Source organism: Mustela lutreola, chromosome 16 (genome assembly GCF_030435805.1).
Source record: "Mustela lutreola isolate mMusLut2 chromosome 16, mMusLut2.pri, whole genome shotgun sequence".
In the NCBI taxonomy this organism is placed as follows: Eukaryota; Metazoa; Chordata; class Mammalia; order Carnivora; family Mustelidae; genus Mustela; species Mustela lutreola.
Window position 1 is genome coordinate 42271574 of NC_081305.1, and position 16346 is coordinate 42287919.

Here is a 16346-nt window from a genome sequence, read left to right on the forward strand (position 1 = left end):
CCCACCCTGGTGAGGTTCTCCCCTGGGAGAAAGGACCCCCCCCCGCCAACTCCCCGAAAACCACTCTGGCCTAAAGGACAGAAGATACCCCAATGTGACTGAGCAGCTCATGGTCAAACCATTACTACACTTGGTCACAGTACCATGGCTCCCTCCATCGCCCCCCCACACGAGCACCTTGCAAAGGTCAAGACCAAGGGGAACAGTTGGGCTGCGGGGAGGGAGGCATTGTAAAGTCGGGAATCTGTCAAGCATCGTGCTTCATAAGCCCCGCTGGGCACCTGGCACTGTTCTAGGGGACCGAGGGTGAAGCAGACAAGCAGGCAGAAACCCAGTCCTCTGGGAGCTCCCATACTAGTGGGGAAGGAGGGCCCCCGGAGTGCGGTCGGCAAATGCACAGAGGCCTGTGGAAGGAGAGGGCAGCATTTGAACGGAAGGGCTTGGTGTGGTGAGAGGGGCAGGGCAGGCTCCAGAGGAAGTGGCATCTGGGCTGAGAGCCTAATCGATGTGCCCGGCTATGGCCTATGGCAGAATGGGGTACAGGATGGGGTGGGGAGGCCTGTCCAGGAGGAAGGAGCAAGTGCACATGTCGCCAGTCAGAAGATGCCTCTGGCTATTTGAGGAACAATGTGTGCACCCACCCTGTGGTTTTGAAGCTTAGCCTGCTGCCAGGAGCCATTCTACAAACAGGTTAGAAATCAGCCAGCAAAGCCCTTATCTTCTTGGAGATCATGTTCTCGTGAGAGGAGACAATCAATGCATAAGTTCATTTCCGATGGCAAGAAGAGTCTGGAAAAGAGACCAGGATGTGGGCACCAAACATGATCCAGGGACGTGATTCAAGAGAGGGTGGAGGCGACGCTGAAGCCAAGAGTGGGCAGGTCCTCTCTCCTGCTCGGCTCCTCAGTGGCCTCTTTGGTCTAAGGTCATACCTGTCCCGGCCACTAAGATTCCCTAGATGCTGAGAACCATGCTTTTGTTTCTTAGCCTGAGACTTCCAGAGATACTAGAAGACCCTCCCAGGGACCCAGGACCAGGGTGCACAGTGATGGAGGAGGGAGAGCAAGTGAAGCTGCCTCCCCCCATCCCCTCCAGGAAGGAGCTAGTAGAACCCAGGCATCAGACTGCCCAGTTCCAGCAGTGGTGACAAGGGCCCCTTTGTGCCCCCCTCCCTCGGGGGCAGGGAGGAGCTGGGCCCTGGAGGCAGGCGGCCCCTGGCACCCGGGGGGAGGGGACGGGCTTGCAAGTGGGGGCCTGGACCCTAGGAGGCCAGGGGACTGTGAGCGGGGCTGGTGGAGCAGAGGGACAGAAGCAAGAACATCCAAGTGAGTACTCAGCCGAGAGGGGCCGGCAACCCGGTGGAGAGCGGAGGATCGGGGCTGAGAGGGTGGGGCAAAGGGGGCCCAGAAGCACGTGCGAGGCAAGGTGCTCTGGGCCATGGATGGTCACCGGGAGCTGCCACAAGTTTAGGATGGGGCAGCGTGCTGCTCAGGACAGCTCAAGGAATGGGCTGGGACCGTGGCAGGGACAGTGACCGGGCTTAGGGAATGAACCACAGAAAGGAAGAACACAGGGGTCTTCTCAGCATCCCTGGGGTCTGCAGAAACAGCTGCCCTGGGGCTCCTGAATTTGGGGCAGACTAGGGAGGGGACGGTGGTCTGGGGCTAGAAGAGGAGCAGAGGGATAGATCGGGATCCTGCCATCTGTGAGGGGGCAGGGGCAGAGAGCTGTGGGGGCTGAGAGCTGCGAGTGAGGCTGTGTTAGCACTGGGGCGCACGACAGGTGTGTGTGTGTGTGTGTGTGTGTGTGTGCACATGTGCACGCACGTACCTCCCCTGGGTGAGCTTCCATCTACATCAGCGTTCCTCAGCCTTGTTTTCATTATATTCCACTAGGGCACAATTTTAGAGCTCTTTTTCCTAATCCCATTCCCACCGTGAAATTTTACGACCACAGACGTACAGTGTTTGTGTTTATGAACTGTGGCCCTTCAGAGAGTCACAGCTCACCCTTAACAGCTAAGACGAGAACCAGTCTTTGCCCCCATTACAAATAGGTGGGTTGCCCGCTTACATCCCAGGTGTGCCCAGGCCCGGTAACCGGCCCTCCCAGGGGCCCCGTCCCCTCCTGTCACAGTGTGTCCAACTGCCTGTATCCAGGTGGGTCTGTCCTCGGCCACTCCCTGGTGTGTGTGTGTGCACGGGTCTGTGCGTCTTTGTGAGCACGTGTGTGCCTGAGTGCCCATGTCAGCCCCATGGTGTGGAGGGCAGGAGGCAGGACAGTGCAGGGGTGCCTCTGGACTGTGTGTGGGGGGCAGTCTGTGGGTGCAGGGGGCTCGCTGCCCTGCCCGGGTGTGTGCCTGCGTCGCTATTGTGTGAGCCTGTTCCTTCTGGTTGGGTCTAGATCTGTCACATTTCAGACCGGCATTTGCATGTGTCTGACTATGCATGCGTCCGTGTCCGTGGGAAGAGGGCGGTGTAGGCCAGGCAAGGCAGCCACTTGAAACCATGTCTTTGACCTTGGGGCGACCCACAGAGCAGCCGGGTGCCAGTGACTCATAAACTCCCAACCCCAAGGTCCTTCCTGGCCCTGCTCCGAGCCCAGCCAGGACCACCCGACTCTTCTTTCATCTCACCTACCTCTAGAAGTCCCCCAGGATGAGGCACCCTTCACTTCTTCCCTGAGGGAACAGGGCTCTTTTGTACCGGGCCCTGGCCTCTGTTGAGGGTGGGGACAGCAGGGGCCATCTGTGGGGTGGGAGAGGGCGGCAGGAATTCCCGCGGCATGTTGGGAATGCTGATGCTGTGAAACCCAGTCATTGATGGGCTGGGTCCCTGCCCGCCACCCCCAGCCCTCCGCCGTGGGACATCTGCTCCCTCACCCCACTCACCACATGGCCTGCTTCACCCCCCACCCCAACGCGCTGCTGCTCCCCCTTCCTCCCCAAAGTTCTTCGCAATCACAACTTGGGGGCGGGCAGGCCATGACTACAGAGTAGCTTCCAGGCTATGTGGGAGCGTCCCCAGCATCCCCAGGCAGCGGAGACCACGTGGGCAGCCTCACAGCGGGCCACCACTCAGAGCGGACGCAGAGAGAGGGCGGCTGGCCGGGGCTACACCTGTCTGGCTCTCATTCCAGGTCGGCTGGCCTCCAGGTCGAAGGCGTTCCCAACTCAGGGAGACTGAGGTGAGGGGCAGGGTTCCAACTTCTCTTTCCCCCTGGTTTCCCCTGCTTCCTGCAGCCGGTCCAGCCCTGGCTCTGTCCTTACTTTCTGGAGATGCCCCGGGGGGGCATGATGGCGATGAAGATAATTATCCACATGTCATTACGAAGTGGTGGTTAAGTGTGCAGACCTGGAGCTTGGCAAATGGGGTTTGAATCCCAACTCTGCCACTTACCAGCTGTGTGGCCTTGGGCAAATGCCTTAACATCTCTGGACCGCAGCTATAAAATGCGGGGTCTAACTGCCACTTTCTCAAAGGGACCAAATGAATTAATACAGCGGAGTCAAGCATTAGGGCCTGGGGCATGGTCAATACATTAGAAATGTTTGTAATTCCAAATAATGATACCAGCAGTAGCCAACTTCTGAACAGGCCCCCTCCTGAAGCCTTACCAGGGGCACCCTTCACTTCTTCCCCGTGCCTTTAGTGCTCTCCTCTCCCCTCTCCAGCTGTCGCTCACTTGCTGGACAAAATGATTTTCCTCACGACCCTGCCTCTGTTTTGGATTATGATTTCAGGTAAGGACTAGGGGTGCAGGGGATCCTGGGGCTTTGGCCTCTAAGCGGGCTGGGGCTATTTCTGTGGGTCCCTGCAGCCTCCAGGGGGGTGATGGAAGGTGATAGGAGTTGTGTGCCTTTAAGGGTGGGGCGTGATGACCTGGGAAGGACATGTCGCTCCACCTCAGTGGTCCTGCTTGCCCACAGCCTCTCGTGGTGGTCACTGGGGTGCCTGGATGCCCTCATCCATCTCTGCCTTCGAGGGCACATGCGTCTCCATCCCCTGCCGCTTCGACTTCCCCGACGAGCTGCGGCCGGCCGTGGTGCATGGCGTCTGGTACTTCAACAGCCCCTACCCAAAAAACTACCCCCCAGTGGTCTTCAAGTCTCGAACCCAAGTCGTGCACGAGAGTTTCCAGGGCCGCAGCCGCCTCCTGGGGGACCTTGGCCTGCGTAACTGCACCCTTCTGCTCAGCAGCCTCAGCCCGGAGCTGGGCGGCAAGTACTACTTCCGCGGGGACCTAGGGGGCTACAACCAATACACCTTCTCGGAGCACAGTGTTCTGGATATCATCAGTGAGTCCCCAGAGCGCCTGCGCGCGGAGGGTGGGGGTGGCACCAAGTTTTTCCCGCCTTTCCAGGGAGGTTGGGGATGGCCAGGCCCGAGGTTTCTCAGTCTGGCCTGGGGTACACACCCCCCACACCCACACAGAGGAGGAAGATGAGAGAAACAGACAAAGCAGGGTCCCCAAACAGTCTTGCTGCCCTCAGAGGAGAAAACGAGGGTTCTTCCTCTTCTTCTAAAAACAACTGGAAGAAAAGCAGTGGGGCCCAGGGGTTAGAGGTAAGGCCTCTGGATTCCTGGGTTGTCTGGGTAACTAATGGCATATTACTTACTGTCTCTGGACCTTGTTTTCCTCCTCTGTAAAATGGGGATAAGACTAGCACTTACAGCTCAATGAGTGAATCCTTGTGGGGTGCTCCGAGCTGCGCCTGGCTCTGGGTGACCAGTGCTCGGGGACACTGTGGACATACTGCTCTCAGACAGTCTGAATTTTTAAGAGAAACCAGAACTGCCTGTTTTTCTGTGAAATCTCCTAATTCCTAAACATTGGCTGCTGATTCTGATTTTTAAAAACAAATCCTAAATTTAGGCCAAAGAGCATGCAGTTCTGGGCCAGATTTGTCAATCAGAGCAGGGCACGCCGCCCAATTTCCAAGAGGCCCTATAGCATGGAGCCCCTAGATTCCCGTTCCCCATCTGCATGGAGTTCTCATGAGCCAGATCACAGCCCCAATGCAGAAAGAGACCCCACTGGCACAGCCAGACATAGATCTCCAAGACATCACACACACACACGCACGCACACTGACATATGTGACAGGAAAATAAACCAAAGCAGACATGGGAAAGGAGAGAAATTTCTTGAGGAGGAAGCCGGAGTGAGTTTGAAGTTCATTTCTACTCCACACTAGCTGTGGCTCCAGTTTCATCATCTAAAAACTGAGCAAAGTAATGTTACCCTCCTTCTAGCTTGGCTGGAAGGACTGGCAAGGGAACCACTGTCAAGTATTCAGCCCATTATACTGTGATTTTCATTATTACACGTCTGTGGTCAGATGAGGAGGGCCTCCAGGTGAAGGGTATCCAGGGAGAGAGAAGGTTGTAGGGAATTCTTTTGGGGAGGGGACCGGGAACCGAGAACGCTTCCTCGACCCTTTTGTTCCCTCCCTCTCATCTAGACACCCCCAACATCGTGGTTCCCCCAGAGGTGGTCGCAGGCTCTGAAGTGGAGGTGAGCTGCATGGTGCCAGACAACTGCCCGGAGCTGCGCCCGGAGCTGAGCTGGCTGGGCCACGAAGGGCTGGGGGAGCCCACCGTGCTGGGTCGGCTGCGCGAGGACGAGGGCACCTGGGTGCAGGTGTCGCTGCTACATTTCGTGCCCACTAGGGAGGCCAACGGCCACCGGCTGGGCTGCCAGGCCTCTTTCCCCAACACCACCCTGCAGTTCGAGGGCTACGCCAGCCTGGACGTCAAGTGTGAGCCTGGGGACTGGGCGGGGGGCGGGGCGGGGAGCAGGGCGGGGGGCGCGGTCTGCGGCCCGAGCCCGCTGACACCCGCCCCCTCCTCTTGTCGCGGGCCTTAGACCCCCCGGTGATCGTGGAAATGAACGCCTCGGTGGAGGCCATCGAGGGCTCGCACGTCAGCCTGCTCTGCGGGGCGGACAGCAACCCGCTGCCGCTGCTGACCTGGATGAGGGACGGCACGGTGCTCCGGGAGGCCGTGGCCGAAAGCCTGTTCTTGGATCTGGAAGAGGTGACCGCCGCGGAGGACGGCGTCTACGCCTGCCTGGCAGAGAACGCCTACGGCCAGGACAACGGCACCGTGGAGCTCAGCGTCATGTGTGAGTGGCCCCGGTGTCCGGCACTGGCTGGACAGAGGAGGGGACAAACAGAGGAGGGGAAACCGGCGCCCGCCTGCCCAGCTGGGCGGGGGCGGGGCCGGGAGCTGGGCCGGGAGCGGGGGCGGGGGCGGGCGGATGCGGGCGGGCCCACCCGAGCACCGCCAAGGTTGAGGCCAAGGTGGAGTGGAGGGCTGCAGGTTGAGGCCAAGGTGGAGTGGAGGGCTGCAGGTCAGGGCGTTCCCTCCTGCGTCCCACAAGTATCTGATGAACACCTACTGCGCACCACTCTTCTCCCCACGGCGAGGTGGGAAGACGGATGGGTCCCTGCCGCGCAGGAATGCCGGTGAAACTCTGACCAGCCGGGTCTGGGAGTGGATCTGGGCCCTGGAAATCCGCATTTCCCAATGAGCCCCCTTGCAGTTGCAGGCAAAGGGACAAGGGACCCCAGACCTCACCCAGCCCCTCGCCAGCTGTTACGTTCTGGAGTCCCCCGCGGGACTGACTGGTCAGATAGGGTTCTTTGTTAGGAACCAAGGAGAGGTCATTCATTCATTCACTCATTCACAAATATTTATTGAGGCAAAATGCCCAGGCCTGTGGATAATAATAATGAGAGCTGCCGCCAGCATCCACTCAGCAGTTTCTGAGTGCCTTCCACAAATACTCTTCCCCCGGACATCCCCACGGCTAGCCGCGACCCTCCTCTTCTCATCTCCGGGAAGCCTTCCCTCACCATCCTAGTTAAAACTCCAACTACCCTGATTTCCCATCACCATGTTTGTTTCTCCCCAAAGCCCATATCCCCGTCTAGCCAACTACATTTATTTATTAACACAGTGTCCACTCACGTGGTTAGGAATCTTCATCTCACCTTGCTCAGGCTAACTCAGCTCCTGTCATTTAGGTTCTCCGTGACTCCTGTGAGGTTGGGACTATTATTAAGCTCATTTTGCAGATAAGAGAAATGAGGCCCGGAGAGGTTAGGGCGTGGGTACAGGCACAGCTGGGGAGGGGTAGAGCTGGGATTCGAGCACAGCGGGCTGGCCGCAGAGTCTCTGTTCTTATAAATAGGATAGCCGGACAGGGATTATCTGAACCATCGGAGCCGGTGTGCTCAGATTGGGGTATATAGGGTCACATTGGGGATGGGAGTTAGCTGGCAGAAGAGGCACCCTTGGCTTCTGACCATCGCTCCCCCCGCCGTCCTGCCCCTCCCAGATGCACCCCGGAAGCCGATGGTGAACGGGACGATGGTGGCTGTGGAGGGGGAGACGGTCTCCATCTTGTGCTCCACACAGAGCAACCCGGATCCTATTCTCACCATCTTCAAGGAGAAGCAGATTCTGGCCACGGTCATCTACGAGAGCGAGCTGCAGCTTGAGCTGCCTGCCGTCACTCCCGAGGATGACGGAGAGTACTGGTGTGTGGCTGAGAACCAGTATGGCCAGAGGGCCACCACCTTCAACCTGTCCGTGGAGTGTGAGTACCCCCCCGCTCCTCTCCCCTTGTCCTGCCGGAACCGGGCTGGACTTCATGTCCTTCCTCATTCCCCGCCTTAGTGGGTGGTTCATTGGGGGCGCATGGGTCGCTGGGAAGCATTCACGCATTCCAGCCAAGGGTCAGCTTTACCCCAGCAGATGAGAATGGGCAAGGTAGGGAAGCTGAATCCACAGCAACAAATTGAAAGTCCCACCTGAGAGTACTGTGTTTCCACATCCTGGGATGCGCTTTTAACCAAGAAGATTTCTGGATCCTGTGGTCTCTGCCCCCTTTGCAACCACCAATAACCAGGACATCTAACCCTTGTGTTGCATTGCTATGTACCAGGCATTGCTAGAAGCTTTGTATGGGGACCCATTCATTTCAACCACATGACATTCCCAGGATGGAGGTTCTGTTACTGTCTCCAGTTTCCAGAGAAGCAAACGGAGGCTCAGAGAGGTTATGCCATTACCCAAGGTCACACAGCCAGAGAACGGTTCACATCCAGACAGTCTGTCTCCACTGTTCTGCCGAGATGACCTCATCCTGTTGTTACATCAGAATACACTGATGGAGCTGTTGCTATGTGCCAAGGGCAGCGTGACTGTGGGGAACGTGGGGGAGAGGACCAAGAGGACACCAAGCTGATGAACAGGTGGAGTTTAGCCAGAGAAATGGGATGGGAGGGATGTATGTAGAAAGCTTGGAAGTCTTGGAAATGAAGCTTATCATTCCACTGGCAACCAGCAGCTGTCCCAACCTCTTCACTGATGACACGGCCAACACCCCCACCCCAACCCCACCCCCCGCGGCCATGCAGGGCTGTAGCCCCCAGTGAGTGGTTTCCACTCCCTCTCCTGCAGCAGCTCCCTCTGGAATGTCACCCCTATGTGGCCATCTCCTCTGCTTCCTCTTCAGCTCCTGCCTGGTTTCTGGCACTAGTTTCCAGACCTGACCAGTCCCTGCCTCCGTTATTCTACCTCCAGTCCCCACCCCCCAGGTTTGCCAGAAGGTAGTGAGCACCACCTAGACTCAGTACTCTGAATGTGGTAATAATCAGTACGTGGCAGAGACAGGCTATTTCGAGTGCCACCTTCCAAGGCAAAGGGATGACCACACACTGCTGTGCTAACCTTTCACTCTGGAGCACACTCCCTCCCAGCCCCTGCTCGCTCGCAGTACCCAAGGCAATCATGCATTGTGGGGTTCTGCTTTCTCCATCCTTGCCTCCTGGGCTAGCTTCCTCCTTCTGCTACACCCCTTTTCCCTGTCACACCCCAAGCCAGTGGCCTCATAAGTCAGAGGGTCAGAGAGCCCCCTGAGAATCGGGTAGAAACCCCTGAGCCCGAAGACCATAGGGTCTCACTTACATTGGAGTCACAGGCTCTCCTGGACAGTGAGAGGGGTGGCAGCAAATGGTCATTCATGGTATCCTCTGGGCAGGACCCTGCAGTGTTCTTCTCCTGAGCCCGTGTGGTCACTCTGTGAAGCAGGTACACGTTATCATCATCCCCTCTTTGACGGAGCAGAAGACAAAGGTCAGAATCCCCCAAGACCATGCAGCTCAGAGGGTCAGTCATAGCCAGGAGTCTTTTGGACTTTTCTCTGGCACAGCTCTTAAACCCCTGGCTGCTTTGCTGCTCTGCAGCCCGCGGCGCCCAAGGACTCACCTAATCAGGCTTCTTTTTGGAAACAAATCAATGGATTTGGAGTGGAAGGCCTTCAGCCTGCTGGAGCCGAGGAGTAGCTGTGGAAGGCCTTCAGCCTGCTGGAGCCGAGGAGCAGCTGTGCCACCCCACCGGCCCTTGCCCCACCTGCTGAGCCCTGCCAGCTTCACCCAGGCCTGGGTCACAGGTGTGCCCTATGGCAGGGCGGCCTCAGGCTTCTGGCCACGGCATCCCTCAGGCTCCTCTCTGTCCCTGAAGTCCATGTCCCCTCGCACCAGGGATTTGGTGCCCTCTGACAATGGCAGGTGCTCCTAGAGCGGGGCATCCTTCTGACCCATTGAGCCAGGGCCCAGCATGGTCAGGGACATGCGGCAAGGCTCTCGCCTCTACTGAGTGCTTGCACTCAGGGGACTGGTCTGAGCCCTCGGCGCACGCTGACCTATTTTGGTCTCATCACAACATGATTGTGAGGGACTGTTCTTCAACCCAGTTTAAGAAAGAAACAGAAGTGTGAGCTGGTGTCCAGCAGCAGACAGAGCTGAACCCACCTGGGTCAGAATCCCTGCTCTGTCTTCATCCTGCGGCGGCATGATCCCAGACAAGTGACTTCACTTTTGCAGAGCCTCTCCACTGAAAAACGGGTATATGATAACCATAGCTGACCCCAAAGAAGGCTGTGAAGAGTCTGGAAGTTATGCTGAATGCCCACATTGCCTGACACCATTTGCTCCGAAAATCATTTCCCACTAATCTCTCCCTTGGACTCCAGGCTCCTGGCCCTCCTGGAGTTCCTGTGGCCAAGGCTTTGCTCACATGCTCCCCCTGCTGGAATGGTTCCATTTATCGCATCCTGAATCCTTGGGAAGGATGTTAAGCCAAATGGCCTGATCAGGGCCAGTAAATGGCAGAGCTGGGCTCTGCCAAAGCTGTCGCACCCCAAACTCCCCATTCTTTGTGGGACTGGGGGTTTGTATAGGGTCAGTCAGGGTTCCCCAGGTCTCCCCGGCTGCCTGCAAAGCTGCGGAGATACTGAGCACATGGAGGCAGGGTGGTGGCAAGGGGTTGAGGGCGGATGCTGTCCCTGGAGCAGAGGGGTGCGGTCTTGAATGAAAGGGTTTCTAAAAAAATGTAACAGCTGTTGGTTCGGGTTTGTCATTATTCTGCAGGGTGTTAATTCATTAACACTACAACAAGGCATAGTGCATGTTTGCCTGTACAGATTTCGGGCTATATATTTTTAAATTACTAGATTTAGATGCAAGTACACATTGAGGTTCCAACTGGAACCATCTCAAGCTCGAATCGGGTCACGTGACTCCCTGGCCCGTCACTGTTACTTGCATATTCTTTTTTTTTTTTTTTTTTTTACCGGAAACTGGAAGTAAATGGCGGTAGGTGGCCCAAGGGTCTTTTGGCCATTGTGTAGGGGGTTTCTGGTCGGAGCTGAGAACCAGAGCTCAGTCTAGAGTGAGCAGACTCCAGTGCTGGATTCTTCAGGAAGGGAGAGAACATGGTTTTGAAAAGCAACATTCTGTGTTCTATTATATTATCATATTTTAGAAAATGAAAGAAACCAACACCCCCCCAAAAGTCCCCCACAAAACCCAGACCAGTACCATTTTTGTAATACGTCAGCAAAGGAGAGCTCAGCACAGTGACCTTGGGTGGAGGATGGGGGTTGGTGCCAGTGGCAGTGGAAGAGCCCAGGACAGAGGGACAGTCAGGGTGCAAAGGGGCTTGAGGGAGTCAGCAGGGGCATCTGCAGGTGTCCAGGGAGGGGAGCCGGCAGGATTCTGTAGCCCATGGCAGTCTTCGCAGAGCTCCGCTATGTGAAAGGTGGGTTCTAAGGATGGGGATGGAGAGTAGGCAGAGCGAGAACCAGTCTTGACAGCAGCAAGAGCCCAGCCATGTGGGTATCTCACATGGGTAGGGATAAGTTCTGGGGAGCAAAACCCAAGCAGGACTAACCAGCGAATGGTTAGTGAAGCGAGGCACAATTTCTGTGAGTCGTCAAAAAAGATATCATCTGAGTAGAGCCCCGGGCACAGAGGGAGGGACTGAGTTCAGCAGGTGTTAGGGGAGTGTTCCAGGGTGAGGGAGAATCTCCAAGACCCTGAGCTGGGAAGAAGCTCCATGAGCTTTAGAAAGACTGAGGAGGCCAGTGTGACAGGTCAGGAGCCATGGCAAGAGAAGACCCGTGCGGCTGTGTCCCGCGGGGCCTTGCCAAGCCAGGGAAAGAATTTGGGTATCATTGTCAGTGACCTGGGGGCAACGGAAGGAGGGTTTTGAGCAGGGAGCCTCGTGATCTCATTTGTTTGACAAGGTGAACAAAGAGAGGGGGCCTGAGGTAGTGTGAAGGGGGAAATGCAGCTTGTCTCATCTCCCAGACAGCTACCACCTGCTCCGCCACAGAGTCCCCTGAGGCTCCACCTCCAGTTGGCGCCAATCCCCTGAGTCCTGGTCCTTTTGCTCCTGCAGTTGCCCCCATGATCCTCCTGGAGTCCCACTGTGCAGCAGCCCGGGACACGGTGCAGTGCCTGTGCGTGGTGAAATCCAACCCGGAGCCGTCCGTGGCTTTCGAGCTGCCCTCACGGAACGTGACTGTGAATGAGACTGAGCGGGAGTTTGTGTACTCGGAGCGCAGTGGCCTCCTGCTCACCAGCATCCTCACGCTGCGGGGTCAGACCCAGGCCCCGCCCCGGGTCATTTGCACGGCCCACAACCTCTACGGCACCAAGAGCCTGGAGCTGCCCTTCCAGGGAGCCCGTGAGTGCTGTGGGGGGGGGGGGGGCGGGGGGCCACAGAGGTGGACGGGGCTTCTCTTGGATCCAGGCTTCCCTCCCCGAGGCTGACCATCAGCCACCCAGCGTGGGTCGGGCGACGCAGGTGGAGGAGGTGGTAAAGATGCCCTTTCCAGTTGGTAAGAAGAGGCTTCCCTGGGTTTGCCTGTGCTTCATGGGCCTCTCCTGGACCGTCTGGCCACTAAGCCCTCCGGGCCAGTCAGGCAGTGCAAGGCTGTGCCAGCTCTGGACACGTTTTCACCATCATCTCTGCCCCAGCCCATCTCCCAAGACCCCGAGTGTCCTCACTATCACCAGCATTCCTGAGGGTGTCTGGGTCTCTGTCCTCAGACCGCCTGATGTGGGCCAAGATCGGCCCCGTGGGAGCCGTGGTAGCCTTTGCCATCCTAATTGCCATCGTCTGCTACATCACCCAGACACGCAGAAAGTGAGTGGCTTGCCAGGGCTCATCTGGGGGGTTGGGGACTCTCCCGGGGCTGGGGAGGCGGGGAGATCAGTTAGAGGTAGCAGGTGGCCAAGCCAGGGCAGCCCTGTCTGTGTTCAGGAGGGCGATTCTACTCTGTGCATGTTTGGCTGCATGGAGGAGAGAGGCTCCTGCTAACATTTCGGGGTGGGCCAGTGCCTGGGCTGGGCACTTTCCCCTGTTGGTTACCCGGTCCCCACGTTCTGTGGCCACAGCCCCTTGCCCTCTAGGAACCCTCCTGCACACGCTCCAGTGCAGTGGGGGAGAGCCAGAGACCCCTGGCTCATAGCCACGGGGCCAGTCACTGTTGGTTTCAGGGCCTGGGTGCTTACACACATCATCTCTGGCAAAAGGACACTCCCCAGCCCCAGACCACCCCCCACAACAACTCTGCTATTCTCCCTCCTTGTGGCACACACATCAGCTTCCCTGAAAACAAATTTATCCTTCTGCTCCATGTCCTGGCAGCAAGAGGGGAGGACAGAGCCAGAGCACATGAGAAGAACCCCAAGAAACTAAGTTGGGGTCCCCAAAAGTTGCAGAGGCCAGGAACCTGATGGAGGGATGGGCACAGGTGACAGGAAGAGGCTGGTCATTCTGGAAATGACCAGAAGGGGCCATCTATGCCGTCTTAGAGAGATGGGTGGGAACTGCCCTGGGGTCCGTTGAGCCAAACTCCTCAGGTAGATGGGGTGCAGAAAGGGAGCGGAGAGGGAGGCCTGGGACTCCTGCTGGGGCTGATGTGTCCTGCCCTGCAGAAAGAACGTGACAGAGAGCCCCAGCTTCTCGGCGGGGGACAACCCCCCAGTTCTGTTCAGCAGCGACTTCCGCATCTCTGGGGCACCAGAGAAATATGAGGTGAGGGCCGGAGCCTTGTGGCTCCAGAGTAGCTGGAAAACCTGGGTGCTGGGGACCCTGAGGGCCTGGGAGGGCCTGGGAGGCTAAGGGACAGCGGGGAGGCTGGCCCCTTCAGAAGGGAAAGGGAGGAAGCGTGGAGGGCGGGCTGCACCCGGGCCGGGAGGGGTGCTCAGACTGAGGCTGGGATGGGGGCTGAGGGGCTCAGCAGAGGGCAGCACCCGGGTCTATGACTGCATTTCCTTCTCCAATAGTCCAGAGAGGTCTCTACCCTGGAATGAGCGCCCCAGGAGGTAGGATCCAGGGAGCTCAGTGTGCCTGCCTCTGGGCCCTTGTGGGCCTCGGGGTTGGCGTGCATGTGTGTGTGTTCTCGTCAGGTGTCCAGGATGTTCCCTGGCTAAGTCTGGCCCTGCCCAGCTCTCCTGGCTTTGTCTATTCTGGCATGTTGCTGCTCCCTTCTGTCTGTGGTCACTGTCCCATGTCTGTGTCCAAAGACCCCATGTAGGGGTGGGGGCGGGGTGGAGCACAGGACAGGGAAGATGAAGTCACCCCTGCAGGATCTCCCAGACTGAGGAGGGAAGTCACCCCAAAACGAAACATGGGAGAAGGTCATATGGAACCAGGCACTTACACATTTAGGAAGGCGGGATCCCAACCGAGTGACTTTATTCTGACAAGACGCTATGGGTTGAATCGCCTGTGCCCCAAATCCTTACGTTGAAGAGGTCTTCCTGGACACACTGAATTTGTGAGTGATTCTCAGGCTTAGCAATGAAGAGGCTGTCGTGCGTGGGCGCACCAGCATGGGCAAAGGCCCCAGGCTGCACCGGTGGGCCTTGAGAAAGGAGGTCTACACGGAGCTTTGGGACTTGACTTTGGAGCTGTGGGGGTGAATGTGACTGCAGCTGTTGGACCTGGAAAAGATGGAACAAGACTCTTCTATTGGGCTCTTTCTGTTTGCAGAGTGAGAGGCGACTGGGATCTGAGAGGAGGCTGCTGGGCCTTCGCGGGGAGCCCCCAGAGCTGGACCTGAGCTATTCTCACTCGGACCTGGGCAAACGACCCACCAAGGACAGCTACACCCTGACGGAGGAGCTGGCCGAGTATGCTGAAATCCGTGTCAAGTGAGGGAGTTGGGGGCCGCCTGTGCGGCCACCCCTCCCTCAGGACCCTCACTGGCCCCTACTGGTTATGGGCTCCCTTGCTCCCCAGAGTGGAGGGGGCTGGGGCTGTCAAGGAAGGGGGCAGGTGACAGTGAGGTCCTAGGCGCCTGGCCTCCCCTCCTTCCCAGCCGTCCCCGGCCCGGCCAGCACCCACCCCACACTGTGGCTCCTCTCTAACCTCCTTTAACCTCATGTCTGGAGGGGAGCTCCGTCTGTCCGTCCATGTTATTTATTGCTACCCCCTGCCTGGTCTCCTGCCCCCACACCCGGCCCCAGGGCCTGTCCAGAGGGACATGAAATAAATGCCACGAAGCCAACCACTTGTCTAGATCCTGATGGTTCCTGATCCATCCTAGTGAAGCCTGCTGCCCCTCTCCTCACCCTCTGCGAGGTCCTGGGCAGGGACAAAGGCCCAGGAATTCTAGCCCCGAGTCCAAGGCCACTACCTTGGCTGGCAGCTGTGGGCTGGGTCTGGCCCCTTCACTCACTCACATCCCCTCACGCCCCCTGCCGGTCGGGGTGTTTCGTGAGCCTGCGCTGATTTGACCGCCATCCCTCACACTCACGCCGTATTTCACAGCCTCAGCCTTCCCAACTTTACTTTTTTTGGTTTAAGAAACATTAAGTAGGCACCAGCTGTGTACAGAGCCCCTTCAGGAAGCTCAGGCCATCTGGGGTAAGGAATGGGACAAGGCCGCGATGATGACACTGGAGCTCAGAGAAGCTAGGGGATTTTCCTAGGGCCCCAGAGCTAGCAAATAGAGTGGCCAGGCCCTGGACACCATTATTCTCTTTTCCCTAACCCCTGTTGGCAATCTGAAGAGGGCCAGACTCTCTGGTATGAATGATATTAATAACTAAGAGTTGTTATGTGCCCCATGGTTCTACCTGATCTACATTATTAATCTCCACTTCCCTTCCCTAACTAGCATGACAATGGCTCTCAAAGTGGGGTCCCACACCAGCAGCATCCATATCAACTGGGAACTCGTTAGAAAGGCACATTCTTGGGCACCTGGGTGGCTCAGTGGGTTAAGCGTCTGCCTTCAGCTCAGGTCATGATCTCCAGAGTCCTGGAATTGAGCCCCACGGTGGGCTCCCTGCTCGGTGAGGAGTCTGCTTCTCCCTCTTCCTCTTCCCGCCAATGCCTGCCGTTCATGTGTGCTCTATCTCAAATAAATAAATAAAAATCTTAAAAAAAAAAAAAAAAGGAAAGAAAGAAAGGCCCATTCTCAAGTTCCCATGCCAGATGGCAGGAGCCCCAAACTCGTTTTGACAAGTCCTCCAGGTGATTCTGATGCATGAATGTTTGAGAACCTAGAGAAGCTGAGGTCCCCCAGGTGGTAACTGCACAGCCCCGACTTGAGCCCAGAGCCCAGAGCTCTCCCACCGTGCGCCCCGCCGTCTTGGTGAGAAGCACCTGAGCTCACCGGCCCAAGAGCACTGAGGGAACCCTGAGAGTAGAGTTGCCGTTTGGGAGTGGCTCCTGAATAGGGCTGTTTCCCCCTGGTTTTTGAAGAGGGCAGAGGATACCACAGAGGCCATAGTGGAGACTGAGGGCAGGACTCACCAAACCACGTGGGCAGGGAAGGTGGTGAGGACACCTTGGCTGGAATGGGAGGTCGACTTGCAGGACAAGAGCTGTGGGTGCTAGTGGGGTTGGGAGTGGCCAGGAGGGGACTGACCCCAAGGCCTGCCCGGGCTCTTTCCTGGTGGGACTCTATCCTGTAGAGAGGAAGACATTGAATCAAGGACTTCATGCACAACGCCCGACTGCAACCCGTGACAC

The 16346-nt window shown here is 57.4% G+C and overlaps 1 protein-coding gene across 2 annotated transcripts; it reads left to right on the forward strand.

Moving 5' to 3' along the window:
* The first annotated feature begins 1225 nt into the window (after positions 1–1225).
* On the forward strand, positions 1226–14877 carry MAG (myelin associated glycoprotein). 2 transcript variants are annotated; one of them, XM_059152863.1, is made up of 12 exons: positions 1226–1325; positions 3139–3186; positions 3674–3742; positions 3929–4297; positions 5465–5761; positions 5869–6126; positions 7345–7605; positions 11754–12041; positions 12407–12503; positions 13298–13397; positions 13649–13687; positions 14358–14496. In XM_059152863.1, the coding sequence occupies exons 3-11, from the start codon at positions 3697–3699 to the stop codon at positions 13673–13675; spliced, it is 1743 nt and encodes a 580-aa protein (XP_059008846.1). In that variant the 5' UTR covers positions 1226–1325; positions 3139–3186; positions 3674–3696; the 3' UTR covers positions 13676–13687; positions 14358–14496. The 2 variants fall into 2 exon arrangements, with proteins under 2 accessions (XP_059008846.1, XP_059008845.1); XM_059152862.1 differs by lacking the exon at positions 13649–13687 and having other exon boundaries at positions 1227–1325; positions 14358–14877.
* The last annotated feature ends 1469 nt before the right edge of the window (positions 14878–16346 follow it).